The sequence below is a fragment of the Engystomops pustulosus genome, chromosome 6 (assembly GCF_040894005.1).
Source record: "Engystomops pustulosus chromosome 6, aEngPut4.maternal, whole genome shotgun sequence".
Classification (NCBI taxonomy): domain Eukaryota; kingdom Metazoa; phylum Chordata; class Amphibia; order Anura; family Leptodactylidae; genus Engystomops; species Engystomops pustulosus.
The window spans coordinates 31736202-31761276 of NC_092416.1; the positions used below are offsets into that span (position 1 = coordinate 31736202).

The 25075-nt window shown below is 38.7% G+C and overlaps 1 protein-coding gene across 2 annotated transcripts in view; it reads left to right on the plus strand.

Annotated features, from left to right (window-relative positions):
- The window catches only part of LOC140134827 (urotensin-2 receptor-like), a 55927-nt gene extending 35765 nt beyond the window's left edge, over window positions 1-20162 (plus strand). Inside the window, exons 1-3 of one of the 2 annotated variants that reach the window (XM_072155496.1) lie at window positions 2669-2954; window positions 16853-18115; window positions 19524-20162. In XM_072155496.1, coding sequence (XP_072011597.1) covers window positions 17017-18115; window positions 19524-19534 — 1110 coding nt within the window. In that variant the 5' untranslated portion in view covers window positions 2669-2954; window positions 16853-17016 and the 3' untranslated portion in view covers window positions 19535-20162. Of the gene's footprint in view, window positions 1-2668; window positions 2955-16852; window positions 18116-19523 lie in introns of those variants that run through there. The other variant, XM_072155495.1, reaches the window with a different exon arrangement.
- The last annotated feature ends 4913 nt before the right edge of the window (window positions 20163-25075 follow it).

Genomic DNA, 25075 nt, shown 5'->3' on the forward strand with positions numbered 1-25075 from the left:
TAGTAATGAATGGGTTACATCCAGACAGCTTCGGGTCTTCCGAAGACCCGAGGCTGTCAGGGCAATCGATCGCCACAACCCGATGACGTCACGGGGAGCATCTTTTTGAAGCTGCCGGCAGCTTTGCCTATAGCACCAGTGTTACCGGTAAGTCTTTACCCGTGCTATTACGTCACGGGTCATGAAAGGGTTAAGGGAAATCTACCACATGGATGCAGTATTTTACATAAAGTGTACCACTGAAATAAGACCCTCTCTTCATTTGTCTTCTAATGGCCTAGTTTTGGAGAAAAATCATCTTTTTAAGTTAAGCAAATGAGCCTCAGGGGCTCCTGTCTACATCACAAAAGCCTCTTCTAGCTCCGTTGTCTGCTAATTATTCACACCCCTATACTGCCCTCCTCCTCCTACTCCTCCCCTGCCAGAAAGCAGGTAATGTCATAAATAGCAGACGACAGAGCCTGAAGGGGCTTCTGTGAGGTAGACTTAAGCCCCTGAGGCTCATATGAATAACTTTAAAGAAGATTTTTCTCCAAAACAACCCCATTAGAAGATAAAAGAAGAATGAATCCTGTTTCAAGGGAACACACCAGTGTGTAACTGTGCTTGTCGTACAATACTGCATCCATGTGGTACATTTCCTTTAAGAAAGTTTTTTTTTCCGTTAAGAAAGTTTTTTTGACATTTCTTGGATAGGATGAAACTTTCTTTTTTGAAAATGTGACACATAGGAGATGAAGAGGAGGGTTGTGCGGTAGATACATCTCGCCTCGCTGTCTCCTATATCCATATATTCATCCCATCCATCACTGGTTGTGTAGTGATCCCCTTCATGCTGTGACTGTAGGGATCCCCGCTGTGGGGTCAAGGAAAGACGAGAAGGGACTCGGTGTCCCAGGAAAGTGATGTCACCAGATGGGTTTTACAGATACAATACATCAGCTGACGCTCACCACGGGGGTCACTCAACATAAAGTATTTTGAGAAAGAAAACAGCTGCTCCCCTTCAGGGTCTTTGCGGATGATAATAACTGGGAAAATTTAGCTTTAGAATATAAACTTTTTATGGGACGTTCTACAGAGAACAGCATGCAGAAAATGTAGAATTCGATGATAGGGAGGATATAGTTTCCGACTAGTGACATTTAAAGGCCGGTTTATTCATTTTGGAAAGAACATTGAGTGAAATTCTCTGCCCGATCTACAGCAGGTCACATGGGTGAAATGGATCTCCACCATTGTAGGTTCATAGCTCTTCCTCTGTCCCACTCTACTCCTGATTTTCATGCAATGGCTCCCCCTGGAGTACATAGGGGCACATTTACTAAGGGTCCGCAGCCGCGAATCCGTCGGGTTTTTCCCGAATATTTTCGCTTTGCGCTGTATTTCACGGGATTGTGGCGCACGCAATCGATTTTTCACACGACAGAAATCGGGGGGCGTGGCCACCGGACAACCCGAAGGATTCGGAAAAACCGCGGAGTTTAAAAAGCCATTTGTGTCGCAAGATCAAGCACTCACATACACCAGAAAAAAGCAGGTGAACTTCGGCGGACCTCGGCGCAGCAGCGACACCTGGGAATATCGGCGCACGGACCTTAGTGAATCCCGGCAGAACCCGAATCAGCGTCGGAGAACCTGCCGCTGGATCACGACTGGACCGGGTAAGTAAATGTGCCCCATAGTGTCCTATCTGCAGGCAGCATGTTATAGAGCAGGAAGAGCTGAGCAGATTGTACATAGTGTCCTATCTGCAGGCAGCATGTTATAGAGCAGGAGGAGCTGAGCAGATTGTACATAGAGTCCTATCTGCAGGCAGCATGTTATAGAGCAGGAGGAGCTGAGCAGATTGTACATAGTGTCCTATCTGCAGGCAGCATGTTATAGAGCAGGAAGGAGATGAACAGATTGTACATAGTGTCCTATCTGCAGGCAGCATGTTATAGAGCAGGAGAAGCTGAACAGATTGTATATAGTGTCCTATCTGCAGGCAGCATGTTATAGAGCAGGAGAAGCTGAGCAGATTGTACATAGTGTCCTATCTGCAGGCAGAATGTTATAGAGCAGGAGAAGCTGAGCAGATTGTACATAGTGTCCTATCTGCAGGCAGAATGTTATAGAGCAGGAGGAGCTGAGCAGATTGTTCATAGTGTCCTATCTGCAGGCAGCTTGTTATAGAGCAGGAGTGGCTAAGCAGATAGTACATAGTGATCTATCTGCAGGCAGCTTGTTATAGAGCAGGAGAAGCTGAGCAGATTGGACATAGTGTCCTATCTGCAGGCAGCTTGTTATGGAGCAGGAGGAGCTGATCAGTAATCTTACTGTAGGCCCATAAATAATTGGAATTCATTGATTCCAAGATCACTGATTATTGTGAAACACATAAAATAATTTATGATTATTTTAGGACACAATATAATAGAACAGACGGGTAATAGTGTAGATACAAAAAGCAGCTGGGAGAGGGGCGAATTATTAGCGGCTTGGATGGAGGACATAGAGAAGAGGTCTGACATACCAGTATTAGCAGGGTGCATGGAATGTTACCATATGAGAATTCACATACAAGCCACAAAAAGAAAGAGGAAAACCTGACAGATGATCTCAGTGATCTTTCACAGTCCTACTTGTGGTCCAAGGACGTTCAATCTGGAATAGCAAGTGACTGGAGAGAGCAAACCGCATACAATGTAGGCAGGAGATGGGAGATAGGATGGGATACGTGATACGACGCTCCAATCGGATGAGATACGTGATACGACGCTCCAATCGGATGAGATACGTGATACGACGCTCCAATCGGATAGGATTATTAACCTGTCTGTCCAGGGAATACGTACTTTAGAAAATCCTCACTTCTGATGATGAGCAGATAGAACCTGAAGTCATAAGTGCGGAACAATGTGGACACTTTGCAGATTTTCTTGGATACTTAGAACCTTGGACCTGACCAGGTGAGTTATTTTTTACCAGTTCTTCCATAAAAATTCTGAAATAATATACGTATCAGCATATTTAGCGATTTGTAAGATTGGGGGAAATTGTTCACGCGTAAATTCTGACATCACACAGTTTGTTATTTAATAATAATAATAATAATAATAATAATAATAAAGTTACACATAAATTTTTGTGCTTTTTAGTAAAAAAAAAAATACCTTCTCTTTTGTTTCCACCAATTTGGAACAAAAAATTGACAACATGATAACAAAAAGTTCAAAGTATGGTATGTGGGCATTTTGATGTTTTCTGACATTGTTTTTATTTGGGTATTTATCACAGCTCAGCTTGACAAGGACAGGTCAATTTCCTTAGGATTTCACAACATTTCGAATAGAATTTTATATAATAAAAAAATAACATGACACTTCGTTTTAAGATTTTTTTTCACTGTCAATATTCAAAAGAAAAAATCCCGGGCAAAGGTTGGCAAAGGAGGAAATCTCACGTCCAGTTTTTTTTTTTTACTTGGTCTAAATTCTGAAGCAAAAGATTGGAATGTCCAGTTATTAAGATTCTGTACTTTCGAGTGTTTTTATTTTTATGCTGACTGATCTTCTTATGGCTTTTTTCCCCCCTGGATGGTTATCGTGTTTGAAAAACTACAAAAAAATGGACGTAGTATAAAATGTATAAAAACGTTTTAAATGTCTACGATAAACTGGATAAATTGGAGTAAAATAAACAAATTGGAATTTTTTTTTATTGTACAAAAAGTTGAAAATATTGAAAAGTTTGGGTGAATATTCTTAATTCTGTAAGAATCCCTTTGCGTGTTTAGAATAAAACCAAAACCTGTGCATGTTTGCTTTGTTTATAAGCTCTATACCGTATATAGGGCTTTACATTACAGAAAAAAACTATAACATTCCCAATTTTAAAATCCTTTTTTTCTCCATTAGCATGGAAATCTTTGGACCAGTTACTATTAAATGGCAATGATACATTGAGAAAATCACCAAAAATTGCATTTATTATTAATCATTATTATCATAATCACATTGTCGCATAAAGAAATGTAAACATATTACACTATATATGGTAAGGGGTAAAAGTCTAGAAGTGTAATTTATTTGCCTACCAATCCCCAAATTACAGGCAGTCCCCGGGATATGTACAAGATAGGGTCCGGAGGTTTGTTCTTAAGTTGAATTTGTATGTAAGTCGAAACTGTATATTTTATAATTGTAGATCCAATTTTTTTTGGCCCCAGTGACATTTGGAGTTTAAACATTTTTTGCTGTAATGGGACCAAGGATTATCAATAAATCTTCATTACAGACATCTTACAGCTGATCATTGCAGTCTGGGACTATAGTAAAGCATTCAGAGACTTCACCAGAGGTCAGAGGGGTCTGTCTGTAACTATGGGTTGTCTGTAAGTTGGGACCGCCTGTAATTTTGTCTTCAACCTATAGTATTTCACAGCAGACTTAAGGTTAGTAAGAAGTAAAGTTAGACCAGACCAGATTTCTCCCAATGTCTGGTGCTGGATGCTAGTGTAGTATTGGATTGCGCCTCCTACCAGTTGGTTTAGTTTACAAAAGATGGATAAATGGGGCACAATCCCTGTTTATTGACATAACTTCTGGTGCACGACCCTTTAACTGTGAGGTCACACTCCCTTTAATTAGGTCAGACCCCTAACTGTGAAAAAAAAATGCAGGAATAAAATTGTATGAAATATCTGGAATAGTGGATTTATACTCGTACAATACGGGTTTTGTGAATCTGCGGGATTGTAGTTTGTTGCTTTTCACCTGCTGTTTTATTGCTACAAGAAGGTGAACAGTTTCCAGAAGAGAACAACTTGTACAAACCATCGTAGAAATGTAGAAATCCCTTCACACGAGTCTAATGTTTTATCTGAAAACTTCACAGATAAATTGTTTCCGATTTATGCTACAGATTTTTATGTCCATGCGGTATCATAGTATAAATGAGCTTAATATTTTCCTACACACTAACCCTATAATATAATACTGCCTACATACTACCCCTATAATATAATACTGCCTACACACTAACCCTATAATATAATACTGCCTACATACTACCCCTATAATATAATACTGCCTACACACTAACCCTATAATATAATACTGCCTACACACTAACCCTATAATATAATACTGCCTACACACCACCCCTATAATATTATACTGCCTACACACCACCCCTATAATATAATACTGCCTACACACTGCCCCTATAATATAACACTGCCTACACACTACCCCTATAATATTATACTGCCTACACACCACCCCTATAATATAATACTGCCTACACACTAACCCGATAATATAATACTGCCTACACACTACCCCTATAATATAATACTGCCTACACACTACCCCTATAATATAATACTGCCTACACACTACCCCTATAATATAATACTGCCTCCACAACACCCCTATAATATAATACTGCCTACACACTAACCCTATAATATAATACTGCCTACATACTACCCCTATAATATAATACTGCCTCCACACCACCCCTATAATATAATACTGCCTACACACTACCCCTATAATATAATACGGCCTACATACTACTCCTATAATATAATACTGGCTACACAGTAACCCTATAATATAATAATGCATGCCTACATACTACCCCTATAATATAATACTGCCTACACACTATCCCTATAATATAATACTGCCTACACACTAACCCTATAATATAATACTGCCTACACACCACCCCTATAATATAATACTGCCTACTTACTACCCCTATAATATAATACTGCCTACATACTACTCCTATAATATAATACTGGCTACACAGTAACCCTATAATATAATAATGCCTACATACTACCCCTATAATATAATACTGCCTACACACTAACCATATAATATTATACTGCCTACACACCACCCCTATAATATTATACTGCCTACACACCACCCCTATAATATAATACTGCCTACACACTGCCCCTATAATATAACACTGCCTACACACTACCCCTATAATATTATACTGCCTACACACCACCCCTATAATATAATACTGCCTACACACTAACCCGATAATATAATACTGCCTACACACTACCCCTATAATATAATACTGCCTACACACTACCCCTATAATATAATACTGCCTACATACTACCCCTATAATATAATACTGCCTACACACTACCCCTATAATATAATACTGCCTACACACTACCCCTATAATATAATACTGCCTCCACAACACCCCTATAATATAATACTGCCTACACACTAACCCTATAATATAATACTGCCTACATACTACCCCTATAATATAATACTGCCTCCACACCACCCCTATAATATAATACTGCCTACACACTACCCCTATAATATAATACGGCCTACATACTACTCCTATAATATAATACTGGCTACACAGTAACCCTATAATATAATAATGCATGCCTACATACTACCCCTATAATATAATACTGCCTACACACTATCCCTATAATATAATACTGCCTACACACTAACCCTATAATATAATACTGCCTACACACCACCCCTATAATATAATACTGCCTACTTACTACCCCTATAATATAATACTGCCTACATACTACTCCTATAATATAATACTGGCTACACAGTAACCCTATAATATAATAATGCCTACATACTACCCCTATAATATAATACTGCCTACACACTAACCATATAATATTATACTGCCTGCACACCACCCCTATAATATTATACTGCCTACACACCACCCCTATAATATAATACTGCCTACACACTGCCCCTATAATATAACACTGCCTACACACTACCCCTATAATATTATACTGCCTACACACCACCCCTATAATATAATACTGCCTACACACTAACCCGATAATATAATACTGCCTACACACTACCCCTATAATATAATACTGCCTACATACTACCCCTATAATATAATACTGCCTACACACTACCCCTATAATATAATACTGCCTACACACTACCCCTATAATATAATACTGCCTCCACACCACCCCTATAATATAATACTGCCTACACACTACCCCTATAATATAATACGGCCTACATACTACTCCTATAATATAATACTGGCTACACAGTAACCCTATAATATAATAATGCATGCCTACATACTACCCCTATAATATAATACTGCCTACACACTATCCCTATAATATAATACTGCCTACACACTAACCCTATAATATAATACTGCCTACACACCACCCCTATAATATAATACTGCCTACTTACTACCCCTATAATATAATACTGCCTACATACTACTCCTATAATATAATACTGGCTACACAGTAACCCTATAATATAATAATGCCTACATACTACCCCTATAATATAATACTGCCTACACACTACCCCTATAATATAATACTGCCTACATACTACCCCTATAATATCATACTGCCTACACACTAACCCTATAATATAATACTGCCTACACACTACCCCTATAAAATAATACTGCCTACATACTACCCCTATAATATAATACTGCCTACACACTACCCCTATAAAATAATACTGCCTACACACTACCCCTATAATATAATACTGCATACACACCACCCCTATAATATAATACTGCCTACTTACTACCCCTATAATATAATACTGCCTACACACTACCCCTGTAATATAATACTGCCTACATACTACCCCTATAATAAAATACTGCCTACACACTAACCCTATAATATAATACTGCTTACACACTACCCCTATAATATAATACTGCCTACATACTACCCCTATAATATAATACTGCCTACACACTACCCCTATAAAATAATACTGCCTACACACTACCCCTATAATATAATACTGCATACACACCACCCCTATAATATAATACTGCCTACTTACTACCCCTATAATATAATACTGCCTACATACTACCCCTATAATATAATACTGCCTCCACACCACCCCTATAATATAATACTGAATCCACAACACCCCTATAATATAATACTGCCTACTTACTACCCCTATAATATAATACTGCCTACATACTACCCCTATAATATAATACTGGCTACACAGTAACCCTATAATATAATACTGCCTACACACTACCCCTATAATATAATACTGCCTCCACACCACCCCTATAATATAATACTGCCTACACGCTAATTCTATAATATAATACTGCCTACACACTAACCCTATAATATAATACTGCCTACACACTAATTCTATAATATAATACTGCCTACACACTAGCCCTATAATATAATACTGCCTACATACTACCCCTATAATATAATACTGCCTCCACACCACCCCTATAATATAATACTGCCTACATACTACCCCTATAATATAATACTGCCTCCACACCACCCCTATAATATAATACTGCCTCCACAACACCCCTATAATATAATACTGCCTACTTACTACCCCTATAATATAATACTGCCTACATACTACCCCTATAATATAATACTGGCTACACAGTAACCCTATAATATAATACTGCCTACACACTACCCCTATAATATAATACTGCCTCCACACTAATTCTATAATATAATACTGCCTTCACACTAGCCCTATAATACTGCCTACATACTACCCCTATAATATAATACTGCCTCCACACCACCCCTATAATATAATACTGCCTCCACAACACCCCTATAATATAATACTGCCTACTTACTACCCCTATAATATAATACTGCCTACATACTACCCCTATAATATAATACTGCCTCCACACCACCCCTATAATATAATACTGCCTACACACTAACCCTATAGTATAATACTGCCTACACACTACCCCTATAATATAATGCTGCCTACAACTACCCCTATAATATAATACTGCCTACATACTACCCCTATAATATAATACTGCCTCCACACCACCCCTATAATATAATACTGCCTACACACTACCCCTATAATATAATACTGCCTACACACTACCTCTATAATATAATACTGCCTACACACTAACCCTATAATATAATACTGCCTCCACACCACCCCTATAATATAATACTGCCTACATACTACCCCTATAATATTATACTGCCTCCACACCACCCCTATAATCTAATACTGCCTACACACTACCCCTATAATATAATACTGCCTACACACTACCCCTATAATATAATACTGCCTACATACTACTCCTATAATATAATACTGGCTACACAGTAACCCTATAATATAATAATGCCTACATACTACCCCTATAATATAATACTGCCTACACACTATCCCTATAATATAATACTGCCTACACACTACCCCTATAATATAATACGGCCTACATACTACCCCTATAAAATAATACTGCCTACACACTAACCCTATAATATAATACTGCCTACACACTACCCCTATAAAATAATACTGCCTACACACTACCCCTATAATATAATACTGCCTACACACTAACCCTATAATATAATACTGCCTACACACTAACCCAATAATATAATACTGCCTACACACTACCCCTATAATATAATACTGCCTACATACTACCCCTATAATATAATACTGCCTACACACTACCCCTATAAAATAATACGGCCTACACACTACCCCTATAATATAATACTGTATACACACCACCCCTATAATATAATACTGCCAACTTACTACCCCTATAATATAATACTGCCTACATACTACCCCTATTATATAATACTGCCTCCACACCACCCCTATAATATAATACTGCCTCCACAACACCCCTATAATATAATACTGCCTACTTACTACCCCTATAATATAATACTGCCTACATACTACCCCTATAATATAATACTGGCTACACAGTAACCCTACAATATATTACTGCCTACACACTACCCCTATAATATAATACTGTCTACACACTAATTCTATACTATAATACTGCCTACACACTAACCCTATAATATAATACTGCCTACACACTAATTCTATAATATAATACTGCCTACACACTAGCCCTATAATATAATACTGCCTACATACTACCCCTATAATATAATACTGCCTCCACACCACCCCAATAATATAATACTGCCTAATTACTACCCCTATAATATAATACTGCCTCCACACCACCCCTATAATATAATACTGCCTCCACAACACCGCTATAATATAATACTGCCTACTTACTACCCCTATAATATAATACTGGCTACACAGTAACCCTATAATATAATACTGCCTACACACTACCCCTATAATATAATACTGCCTACACACTAACCCTATAATATAATACTGCCTACACACTAGCCCTATAATATAATACTGCCTACATACTACCCCTATAATATAATACTGCCTCCACACCACCCCTATAATATAATACTGCCTACATACTACCCCTATAATATAATATAATACTGCCTCCACACCACCCCTATAATATAATACTGCCTCCACAACACCCCTATAATATAATACTGCCTAGTTACTACCCCTATAATATAATACTGCCTACATACTACCCCTATAATATAATACTGCCTCCACACCACCCCTGTAATATAATACTGCCTACACACTACCCCTATAATATAATACTGCCTACACACTACCCCTATAATATAATGCTGCCTACAACTACCCCTATAATATAATACTGCCTACATACTACCCCTATAATATAATACTGCCTCCACACCACCCCTATAATATAATACTGCCTACACACTACCCCTATAATATAATACTGCCTACACACTAACACTATAATATAATACTGCCTTCACACCACCCCTATAATATAATACTGCCTACATACTACCCCTATAATATAATACTGCCTACACACTACCCCTATAATATAATACTGCCTACATACTACCCCTATAATATAATACTGCCTCCACACCACCCCTATAATATAATACTGCCTACATACTACCCCTATAATATAATACTGCCTCCACACCACCCCTATAATATCACGCTGCCTACTTACTACCCCTATAATATAATACTGCCTACATACTACCCCTATAATATAATAATGCCTCCACACCACCCCTATAATATAATACTGCCTAATTACTACCCCTATAATATAATACTGCCTACATACTACCCCTATAATATAATACTGGCTACACAGTAACCCTATAATATAATAATGCCTACATACTACCCCTATAATATAATACTGCCTCCACACCACCCCTATAATGTAATACTGCCTACACACTAACCCTATAATATAATACTGCCTACACACTACCCCTATAATATAATACTGCCTACACACTACCCCTATAATATAATACTGCCTACATACTACCCCTATAATATAATACTGCCTACACAATACCCCTATAAAATAATACTGCCTACACACTACCCCTATAATATAATACTGCATACACACCACCCCTATAATATAATTCTGCCTACACACTAATTCTATAATATAATACTGCCTACACACTAACCCTATAATATAATACTGCCTACACACTAATTTTATAATATAATACTGCCTACACACTAGCCCTATAATATAATACTGCCTACATACTACCCCTATAATATAATACTGCCTACACACTTACGCAATAATATAATACTGCCTACACACTTACCCAATAATATAATACTGCCTAAACACTAACCCTGTAATATAATACTGCCTAAACACTAACCCTATAATATAATACTGCCTCCACACCACCTCTATAATATAATACTGCCTACATACTACCCCTATAATATAATACTGCCTACACACTACCCCTATAATATAATACTGCCTCCACACCACCCCTATAATATAATGCTGCCTACATACTACCCCTATAATATAATACTGCCTACACACCACCCCTATAATATCACACTGCCTACTTACTACCCCTATAATATAATACTGCCTACATACTACCCCTATAATATAATAATGCCTCCACACCACCCCTATAATATAATACTGCCTAATTACTACCCCTATAATATAATACTGCCTACATACTACCCCTATAATATAATACTTGCTACACAGTAACCCTATAATATAATAATGCCTACATACTACCCCTATAATATAATACTGACTACACACTATCCCTATAATATAATACTGCCTACACACTACCCCTATAATATAATACTGCCTACACACTACCCCTATAATATAATACTGCCTACATACTACCCCTATAATATAATACTGCCTACACACTAACCCTATAAAATAATACTGCCTACACACTACCCCTATAATATAATACTGCATACACACTAATTCTATAATATAATACTGCCTACACACTAACCCTATAATATAATACTGCCTACACACTAATTCTATAATATAATACTGCCTACACACTAGCCCTATAATATAATACTGCCTACATACTACCCCTATAATATAATACTGCCTCCACACCACCCCTATAATATAATACTGCCCCCACAACACCCCTATAATATAATACTGCCTACTTACTACCCCTATAATATAATACTGCCTACACACTACCCCTATAATATAATACTGCCTACACACTACCCCTATAATATAATACTGCCTACACACTACCCCTATAATATAATACTGCCCCCACAACACCCATATAATATAATACTGCCTACTTACTACCCCTATGATATAATACTGCCTACATACTACCCCTATAATATAATACTGGCTACACAGTAACCCTATAATATAATACTGCCTACACACTACCCCTATAATATAATACTGCCTACACACTAATTCTATAATATAATACTGCCTACGCACTAGCCCTATAATATAATACTGCCTACATACTACCACTATAATATAATACTGCCTCCACACCACCCCTATAATATAATACTGCCTACATACTACCCCTATAATATAATACTGCCTCCACACCACCCCTATAATATAATACTGCCTACACACTAACGCTATAATATAATACTGCCTACTTACTACCCCTATAATATAATACTGCCTACATACTACCCCTATAATATAATTCTGGCTACACAGTAACCCTATAATATAATACTGCATACACACTAATTCTATAATATAATACTGCCTATTCACTAACCATATACTATTACACTGCCTACACACTAACCATATAGTATAATACTGTCTACACACTGCCATATAATATAATACTGCCTACACACTAACCCTATAATATAATACTGCCTACACACTACCCCTATAATATTATAATGCCTACACACTAACCCTATAATATAATACTGCCTACATACTACCCCTATAATATAATACTGCCTACACACTACCCCTATAATATAATACTGTCTGCATACTACCCCTATAATATAATACTGCCTACACACTACCCCTATAATATAATACTGCCTACACACTTACCCTATAATATAATACTGCCTCCACACCACCCCTATAATATAATACTGCCTACACACTACCCCTATAATATAATAATGCCTACACACTAACCCTATAATATAATAATGCCTACACACTAACCCTATAAATATAACAATGCCTACACACTAACCCTATAATATAATACTGTCTACACACTAACCCTATAATATAATACTGCCTACACACTAACCCTATAATATAATAATGCCTACACACTAACCCTATAATATAATACTGTCTACACACTAACCCTATAATATAATACTGCCTACACACTAACCCTATAATATAATAATGCCTACACACTAACCCTATAATATAATAATGCCTACACACTAACCCTATAATAGTATACTGCCTACACACTACCCCTATAATATTATAATGCCTACATACTACCCCTATAATATTATAATGCCTACATACTACCCCTATAATATAATACTGCCTACACACTAGCCCTATAATATAATACTGCCTATTCACTAACCATATACTATTATATTGCCTACACGCTAACAATATAGTATAATACTGTCTACACACTACCATATAATATAATACTGTCTACACACTACCATATAATATAATACTGCCTACACACTAACCCGATAATCTTACACTGCCTACACACCACCCCAATAATATAATACTGCCTACACACCACCCCTATATTATAATACTGCCTACACACCACCCCCATAATATAATACTGCCTACACACTACCCCTATAATATAATACTGCCTACACACTACCCCTATAATATATTACTGCCTACACACTAACCCTATAATATAATACTGCCTACACACTAACCCTATAATATAATACTGCCTACATACTACCCCTATAATATAATACTGCCTACACACTATCCCTATAATATAATACTGCCTACACACTAACCCTATAATATAATACTGCCTACACACTATCCCTATAATATAATACTGCCTACATACTACCCCTTTAATATAATAATGCCTACACACTAACCCTATAATATAATACTGCCTACATACTACCCCTATAATATAATACTGCCTACATACTACCCCTATAATATTATAATGCCTACATACTACCCCTATAATATTATAATGCCTACATACTACCCCTATAATATAATACTGCCTACATACTAGCCCTATAATATAATAATGCCTACATACTACCCCTATAATATAATACTGCCTACATACTAGCCCTATAATATAATACTGCCTACACACTAATTCTATAATATAATACTGCTTATTCACTAACCATATACTATTATACTGCCTACACACTAACCATATAATATAATACTGCCTACACACTAACCGTATAATATAATACTGCCTACACACCACCCCTATAAAATAATACTGCCTACTTACTACCCCTATAATATAATACTGCCTACATACTACTCCTATAATATAATACTGCCTACACACTACCCCTATAATATAATACTGCCTACATACTAGCCCTATAATATAATACTGCCTACACACTAATTCTATAATATAATACTGCTTATTCACTAACCATATACTATTATACTGCCTACACACTAACCATATAATATAATACTGCCTACACACTATCCCGATAATCTTACACTGCCTACACACTGCCCCTATAATATAATACTGCCTACACACTAACCGTATAATATAATACTGCCTACACACCACCCCTATAAAATAATACTGCCTACTTACTACCCCTATAATATAATACTGCCTACATACTACTCCTATAATATAATACTGCCTACACACTACCCCTATAATATAATACTGCCTACACACTACCCCTATAATATAATACTGCCTACACACTACCCCTATAATATAATACTGCATACACACTACCCCTATAATATAATACTGCCTACTCACTAACCATCATTCACCTTCTTCTTCCTGGTGCATGTAAGTCTTGCGGCACAATTTGAAAGTTAATTCCCCGCTGAGTCCAAATCAGTTGGATCGTCCAACAGCACATGCCCTAAGCTGTGCCTAATGGAAGCCAGCGCAGCTGCGCCATCATCCGATAGCGCGCGACACAATCCCAGCGTGCACACTTCTTAAATACCTGTCCAAGCCATGTCATCCCCAAAAAAGGCTCACAAAAGTGAGCAGCGCAAGCCTTTGCAAATGAGCCCCACTGTGTCTGCACACTACACACAATCATGTATCAGTCTGAATAACGTTTCTTCATACAGTCATGAGAATTAGTCCTAACTATTGTAACTGTAACTGGGCAGGGGAGGCCTTTGTAATGGGGAGTGTTACCAGTATATAACTTTCTGGTTACTTAAGGGGTTGTCCACTTTCAGCAAATATTTGATATATTTGCGTATTGAAAAGTTATCCATTTTCCAATATACTTTCTGTATCAATACCTCATGGCTTTCTAGATCTCTGCTTGCTGTCCTGTTATAGGAAGTGTCTCTGTTTTCTTCCAGTGGATAGAAATCTGTCCCAAGTCACGTGATGGAGGTGCACGAACCGTTAGTATCACACGGCTCTGATTACTCTCAGTGATGATAACGGCTCCTGCACCTGTGTGACTTCACATGACCAGGGATATAACAAGTCATGCACCTGTGTGACATCACATGACCAGGGATATAACAAGCCGTGCACCTGTGTGACATCACATGACCAGGGATATAACAAGTCGTGCACCTGTGTGACATCACATGACCATGGACCAGCTTTCTATAGCAGGACTGCAAGCAGAGATCTAGAGAACCATGAGGAATTGATACAGAAAGTATTTTGGAGAATTGTATAACTTTTACTTACACAATCCATGTTAATTATTTGCTGAAAGTGGACAACCCCTTTAATTCTGCTCTGTAGCATGGGACCTAATGGTCCCTTCTGTCCTGTCTATTTTTTACAGCCCTCTGAAGAGTCTTATATGATGAAACGCGCCATAGCGTAATAACTTTTGTTAGGGACTACTAGGGCAGTTCTTTAGGGTAAATATTATGGTACTGCCCTATAAGGTCGGGAGTCATGGCCCACTGGGTAATTGGGGACACGCTGGAGCTTACTAGGGAAATCATTCATGGTGACCCCTGCTTCAATGGAAACTGACTTACTAATGTGCGTCAGATGGGGTAAGACCGTTCCAATTTCTTTTGGCATTTGACCATTTGGCATAGATGGACATAACACAATTTGGCCATTTGAACTGGTAATTCAAGTTTAATAAGTTATGTAAAATTTGAGGCGGTGCATCGAAATTTAATATATTAATTAAATGTTATATTTTATATAAATTTTTTCTCTTTACGCCGTAGCCATAGAATTGATTTACGGTATATGTGAGATTTTGATTTCATTCCTGAGCCATTGATAGTGTCTAACTATTGTAATCACCTTAAATTAAGTATTAACCATGCAACATTGAGTTTCATTTTTTCATCCAATAACTTGTCTTTACAGGTAAAAAGAATAAACTCATCAATATATGGATGGAAGGGCGAAACCAATAATGATATGGTGATCCTTGAGAAAAACTTCTAAGGTCAATGCAGGCGTAACTAAACAATTGGTGTTACTACAGACCGGTCACCGAAACCAAAAAGCTATCTTCAAGTCATAAAAAAATGGATGTCTATGACCAAAATATGTCATGTAATCTGACAAGCCAGGTATCTCCCACCGATATCTCTACAGATGACCTCATTGCCACCTCGGTTATTGGGATCCTGCTGTCTTTAATGTGCGTTATTGGGGTTGTCGGAAACTTTTACACATTGGTGGTTATGTGCATCTCAATGACAACATCCACATCGATGTATATTCACATAGTCAACCTGGCATTGGCGGATCTCCTATATCTATCGACCATCCCGTTTATTGTCCACAACAGCTTCGTAAAGGACTGGTACTTTGGAGAAATTGGCTGTAGGGTCCTTTTGAGTTTGGACCTTCTGACTATGCACGCCAGCATTTTCATCCTAACCGTGATGAGCACCGAGAGGTATATCGCTGTGGCCAAGCCTTTCGATACCGTGAGAAGGTCGAGAAGTTACAGAAAAACTCTAGCGTGTGCCATCTGGATTTTGTCTTTCCTACTGACTTTACCCATGATGTTGATGATACATCAAGAAGAACGGATGTTGGACAATGAAAGCGTTAGAAAACTCTGCACGCCCACGTGGAGCGATGAACACTATAAAGTCTACCTGACCGTGTTGTTCACCACCAGCATCCTAGCACCAGGCGTTATCATTGGCTATTTGTACACTAAGCTGGCAAGGGCCTACTGGATCTCACAGACCAAGAGCCTCCTGAATAAAGAGCTTCAAAGGTCTCCTAAACAAAAAGTTATACTCATGATCTTCATAATCGTGCTAGCGTTTTGGGCCTGCTTTCTCCCATTTTGGATCTGGCAGTTGATACCACTCTACAGCCATGGGGGGCTAAAAGTATCTGTACAGACCGAAATCTATGTCAACACGCTAGTGACCTGTCTCACCTATGGAAATAGCTGCATCAACCCCTTTCTGTACACTTTACTTACCAAAAATTACAAAGAGTATATCCGCAACAGGCAAAAGAGTGGACATGGATCTTTAAGTCCAAAGAATGGAGCAGAGAACACTGCAAAAAGAACGGCATCGGGGGGAAGCCAGCAGTGCACCGAAACTATAGTAGTAAGCACTGGGAGGGTAGCAGCTCACGACCCATCAGACTCAACAGGTAATATTGTCAAGCAAAATATGTACATATTCGGGGAGATAAATCTCTCTGCCCCAGTCAGTTTGCTCTATTTTGCACTTGCACTTTGGGTTAGTTGGAGCGGGGAGGTGGGTGGATAAACTCCCTTGTCCACCGCATTTACTATGAAGGTTTTCAGTTGTAGACTATTGCAGAACCCTCGGCCTGGTCAGACCTGGTCTCAGGTCCAACCTGGTGGAGATTGCACCTGAGTCTACCAAATCTTAGTAATTACAAGCACAAGAGGGTTGGGTGAGGGGGATTTTAAATAAATAAATTCCCCCATTATTACTAAAATAATACTACTAAAAAGTTGATCAGAGCAGATCGGATTACAATACCAATTGTTCTGGTAGACCAGTGATGGCGAACCTTTTACAGACAGAGTGCCCAACCTACAAACAAAACCTACTTTTATGTCGCAAAGTGCCAACATGACAATTTCCGCAGTAACCTATTGATCCCAGCTGTATCACAAGTTTCAATCGTATTGGCGTCCTGAGGACACCAATACAATAGAAAGACGATGGAGATGGAGAAATCTGAATTATAGCTTCCTTCCAGGGTCCCCTGAAGAGGAAGAATCAGGGGACCCAGAGCAGGAGCTCCAACAATAATCCATCTCTGTCCACACCTTCTCGTGTAGTCCTGGCAGCTAAGGAGGTGTCGCTTTAAATTAGCACTGAGCATGGCATATCCATGGCTGTCTTGGACCGCAGGAGGAAGCCTTGAGTCACATCTAGCAGATTCTGTCCTGGGGCGAAGGCCTGTGTGCCCACAGAAAGAGCTCTGAGTGCCACCCGTGCCATAGGTTCGCCACCACTGCAGTTGACAGTTACCAGAGTAGGACATGCCCATTGAATTCTTCTGGTTATGTCTAGAACTATGGATACTAAACTGCCACATCAGTATTTTGTGAGAATTCCACATTTGTTAAACCTCTTAATGTAACCCAGTGTAATCTGATTCTGTAATTGTACTCACACGCTTCTACCAAATGTATCTGCAGGAGGCGGATAAAACTAACTATGACTAAAGGATCAGACTACACAGGGTGAATTTGTAGTCTGTAACCATATAGATGCATAGATCTTCATAAAGACATGTAAAACATTTCTTTAGGCCTCATGCCCAAAAATTTGTGTCCTGTTTTGGCTGGGAGAAGATGGGAGGATCAAATGCTCCTCACCCTTCCCATCTCCATAGGAAGCTACACTGTAAAAAAGGACCTGCACATTGTACTCACCACACCATGAGCGTGCACAAAACACTAGCTCAAGGCCGCCATTTACAGCCCTGAGACCTAAAGGGTATTCAATGTTTTATCAGCTGAATTTTATTTGTGTGTTTTACATTTGTATTTTTAATTTTAACATGTTTTACTCTGCAGGTCCATTGTGAGTTAAGCAGCGAGTCCACCCCAGTTCTCTGTTACTGACTCCACGGTAAAGGTTTCACTGGATATTTCACTGATATTCTACAACCACCCACCAGGATCTCTTACCACACGGCACAATTCTGGAGATTGGACAAGACAAGTTTAAGAAAAAAACTCATTTGAAAACACTTTTATTGCTTGTAGTAGCAATTTCGGCCTTTATTGAGATGAAACTCGGCAACGAACTATGTAGGATTTGATCTGCTCATATGTGGAGCCAATCAATACTACAGTCATACGCACCAGTAGTGGAGGGAGAGACAACATGGACAATTTGGACAACCATCACTGCGGTGGACCCAAGGGATAGGTAATGGCCTACAATATATGTTGGTTTAGGCCATATTAAGCAGTCATGTGATGACATAATTGCAGGATCGGAACAGTAGGACTGGAGTTTAATTTATTTCCTTATTTTGCAACTTTGCCTACTCTTTCCACAAGTCAAAAAACAGACAAACGTTTAATCATTTGACCCTTTCAGGCTTCCATCGTTTGAGAGCTTTAGCTATTTTGGTAGATTTATAGACACCCTCACGATTATTTGTGCAGTTGTAGGATTTATACATGTGGCTGCTGTTATAGCCTTTAGTGGACTTGTATTATATTGCATATTTTTTATGGTATTTAGGTTTTTAAATGATATTAAATACCAAAAACGCGCTTCACAGTTAATAAATAAGTTCCTGCTGCAGTTCCGACCGCTGTGTCCGCTCTGTGTCTTTGTTCCTGCGCCTAGACCAGTGCACAAAACAATACTCACTTTGTTTCTTCAACATTTAGACTTGTTTTTGTGTTTTTTCTTTTGTGTAATTTCTGGATATTTTTGGTTACTCCGCTACTTACGGTACCGTCCTATTTTTTCCATACGTGTTGTCAACGTTAGCTGATATTAAAGATCTCACTTTCCAAAATTTCCTATAAATATGGAGCAGGAAATTATGCTGCTGCTATTTCCTCCTGTGATAAATTATTTAGAAAGACAATAATGAAACTTATTTCTTGACCATAACAAAAATTTATTTTTTTTAAAGGTTCATTTTGCTGTTGACTATTAGGCCTAGTGTAAAGTATAGAAAGATATGTGATAAGAATAAAACATCAAGGGGGGCATTGATCATAATTTTTTAGACTGTTTTTGACGTTTTTTTGGGCAATTTTTTTGCCAGAGTTCTGCAAAATGTCCTGAGAATATGCGCCAGCGCTTGATGTTCTTTCTATCCCACAGGTTGTGCTGGATATATCAAGAGGCTCCAGCCTGTACACATGACTGTACCCCTGGATCTAATTGCTCATCAGGAGCTGGTGCAGGCTATAGTCCAGAGCCCCTCCATACTGTAGCTTCACATACTATTACACTGTCTCATCCTCTACCTCAACACTTCACCCGCTCCCTCTGCCTGCTGTAATCTGACAGTGCACAGTGGGAAGGAGGGAACTGCTCTCAGACTGTGTAACAGCCTGTGAAGCTACAACATGGGGGGGGGGGGCTCTGGTAAGGCCCTCCGTGGCACTTTTGGCTCATTAGTATAATTTAGTATAATAAGTTGATTTTAGAAGTAAGTAGGCCATGGATATCAAATATAAGATTACCGCAGTCATGGTTGAAATTTATCATACACTGGAGCTCGTTCGCTGGCATATGGTAGAAGCTCCGCTCCTCTTGCACCGCTGACTTTACTACCAGGATAAAGGATTGTAAGCCAAGCACACTGACATACTCGTGTGTCCCCTCTGGCAGGATCTGCTCTTCTTTTAGCTTCTTTGTACTTTGTTTTTAAGAAAATAAAGTTTAAAAAAAATATGCAAATGAACCTAAGGGGCTCTGGACTCCATAATTGTCAATGGAGCCTGGAGCCCCTCAGACTCAAGTGCATAATTTTTAGTTATTTCTTAAAAACTAGGGCGTCTGAAGCTTAATGAAGAGTGGACACACACCTGTATGCTTGGTGTACAATCCTTCATCCTGGTGGTAGATTTCCTTTCAGTGGCCTCCTGATGTATTCATGCTTGATTTTTACGGTAGATTTCCTTCAAATACTTGCCCCATCATAAACATGCACACTCGGTGTGGCTTATCATGCATAAAGCTGTCATGTTGTATTTTCCATGAGTAATCCATATGCTCTTAGGTGCTGGATGATTTATTCCCTTTTCCTTATTCAAAACACATGCATTCTCTGATGAGCGTACATGTTTATAGGAGGAATAGGAGGTGCACAGCTCAGGACTAGTGAAGGATTACAGAAACCTTAAGATGATGCCAAACACATTGGCGCTTATTTACTAAGGGTCGTGGATTGCACTTTCGTCAGACTTTGCGTTGCTTTGACAGGTATTTAACAGGGGTCTGCGCTGAGATTGTGGTGCATGCGATCGGATTGTGGCGCGGCTGCGCCGGCTTCCATGTGGCAGATCTCAGGAGGTGTGCCGTCGGACAATCCGACTGATTCAGACTGAGCGCGGGATTTAACTTTCTAATTGTGTTGCATGCAATGCACTTACATGCACCAGGAAGAAGAAGGTGAACTCCAGAGACCTGAGTGGGGAAGCGACACATGCAGGATATCGGGCGCACAATCTTAGTGAATCGCGGCACAGTGCATTATCGTCGGACAATGCACTTTCGTTGAACTCCATGGACTGGGTAAGTAAATGTGCCCCATTATCTGCCATGACATAAAAATTGGACGTGTGAAATTCAATATGTCCGATCCTTCTGTACTGTGTTAGAATCGGGATACACATCAGTGTATGATTGAAAGGTATAAAAAAACCCTGAATTTTCTTCATGTTACTGTTATCACACCTGATGCAGATGGAACAGGGTCACATTACAGATGCATAGTCCCCGTGCCCAGAAATACTCATCATTTATTATTAAAGCAACATGAGAATTTGCACAGGAGTTCACTAAGAGGCGATACCTGTTTTGTCAGATGTGCGCTCCGCTCCCAGGAATAGGTGGATAGGGGGCCACGCAGGACCTTTATTTTGACACCTGTGAGGCAGGCGGAGAGCCCCGACCAAAAATATTAGTTCATATTATACAATCCACAATTCATATTGCATGATCCTAGGACAGTGATGGCGAACCTTTCAGCGGCTGAGTGCCCAAACTGCAACCCAAACCCCCCCTTATTTATTGCGAGGTGCCAACCAAAAATTAAGGCATTAACTTATTGCTCCCTCTTCTTCAACAACGTTTGATCGTATTGGCCTCCTGAGGACAAGATGGAAAATTTTAGCTTCTCGTCAGTTTCCCTCTGTACACAGAATTTTGGGGCCAGCAGAAGGTCTTCCAACGATAATTCGGTCCTGTCTACTCATTCTCCCTCTTCCTACATACCTAAGTGCCATAGGTTCGCCACCACTGTCCTAGGAGATCTCTTCTATAGCATTGTGTGCCTATGCCCTAGTGATCAGTGGGGGTAGGATTGGTCATAACCAGACATTGGTAATATATCAATTGGCAGGATATATCAATATATCTCAAATAAAGTATTTAGTTTTTAGTACTTGCATTTGTTTTTGTCTTAATGTAATGCGAACCCCTTATTGATTGTACCATGGAATCAATGGTGCTCTATATAAATAAATTATAATAATATATCGCCTACTGTCGGTCATTGTGACTAGGCTATGGCAGGGCTCTGTGACTGTTGATTACTGTAGGGTACAGAGGCTATGTTGGCTACAGTGTGACTATATTGGCTACTGTTGGGGCACTGTGACTATATTGGATACTGTGGGGGCACTGTGACTATATTGGCTACTGTTGGGGCACTGTGACTATATTGGATACTGTGCAGGCACTGTGACTATATTGGCTACTGTGGGAGCACTGTTACTATATTGGCTACTGTTGGGGCACTGTGACTATATTGGCTACTGTGTGGGCACTGTGATTATATTGGCTACTGTGGAGGCACTGTGACTATATTGGCTACTGTGCGGTCACTGTGACTATATCGGCTACTGTGGGGGGGGGCACTGTGACTTTATTGGCTACTGTGGGGTCACTGTGACTATATTGGTTACTATTGAACTATTACAATATTGACTACTATTATTGCCACACTATATTGGCTTCTTTGTTGGCTGCTATCTACTGGGCTTCGTTCTGGTGCTGTATTTGTTATAGTGAATCTGTGCAGTGGACACTAAGCTTGAAAATAGATCTTTTGTTCATAGTTAGATAAATGTTTATTGTACATTTAGTCTAGAAAACTATAAAGGTGAAAATGGGAATTAAACTGCTTTCCCATATTCTCTTCAGAAAATTACTTTTAATAGTTACTGATTAAAAGTTAATTTTTAATAGTGTAAGGATCTGGGTTACTATTAACTGTTTTCTTAGTATTTTGCTGCCTGTTCAGACCCTGCCATTAGTAGTATCATTTCCACTAGTCCAGAATCTATAAGCAGTATTGTTTCTACCACTCCCGACCCTATAAGTAGTATAGTTTCCAACACTCCAGAACCTATTAGTAGCCTTGTCTCCAACACTCCAGAACCTATAAGTAGTATAGTTTCCAACACTCCAGAACCTATTAGTAGTATCGTTTCCACCACTCCAGAACCTATTAGGAGTATAATTTCCACCATTTCAGAACCTATTGTAGTATCGTTTCCACTAGTCCAGAACCTATTAGTAGTATCATTTTCACTAGTCCAGAATCTATTAGTAGTATTGTTTCCACCACTCCAGAACCTATTAGTAGTATAATTTCCACTGCTGCCGGACCTATTACTAGTATTGTTTCCACCACTCCAGAACATATAAGTAGTATAAATTCCACCATTTCAGAACCTATTAGTAGTATCGTTTCCAACACTCCAGAACCTATTATTAGCATCATTTCCACTACCCCAGAACCTATTAGGAGTATAATTTCCACCATTTCAGAAACTTATTGTAGTATCGTTTCCATTAGTCCAGAACCTATTAGTAGTATCGCTTTTACCACTCCAAAACCTATTAGTAGTATTGTTTCCACTACTCCAGAACCTATTAGTATTATTGTTTCTACTACTCCAGAAACTATTAGTAGTATTGTTTACACCACTCCAGAACCTATTAGTAGTATCATATCCACTACTCCAGAACCTATTAGTAATATCGTTTCCACCACCATTTAAGAACTTATTAGTAGTATCACTTCCACTACTCCAGAACCTATTAGTAGTATCGTTTCCACCACTCAAGAACCTATTAGTAGGATTGTTTCCACTACTCCAGAATCTATTAGTAGTATTGTTTTTACTACTCCAGAAACTATTAGTAGTATTGTTTCCACCACTCCAGAACCTATTAGTAGTATCATATCCACTACTCCAGAACCGATTAGTAATATCGTTTCCACCACCATTTAAGAACTTATTAGTAGTATCGCTTCCACTACTCCAGAACCTATTAGTAGTATCGTTTCCACTACTTTAGAACCTATGAGTAGTATCGTTTCCACCACTCAAGAACCTATTAGTAGTATCATTTCCACCAC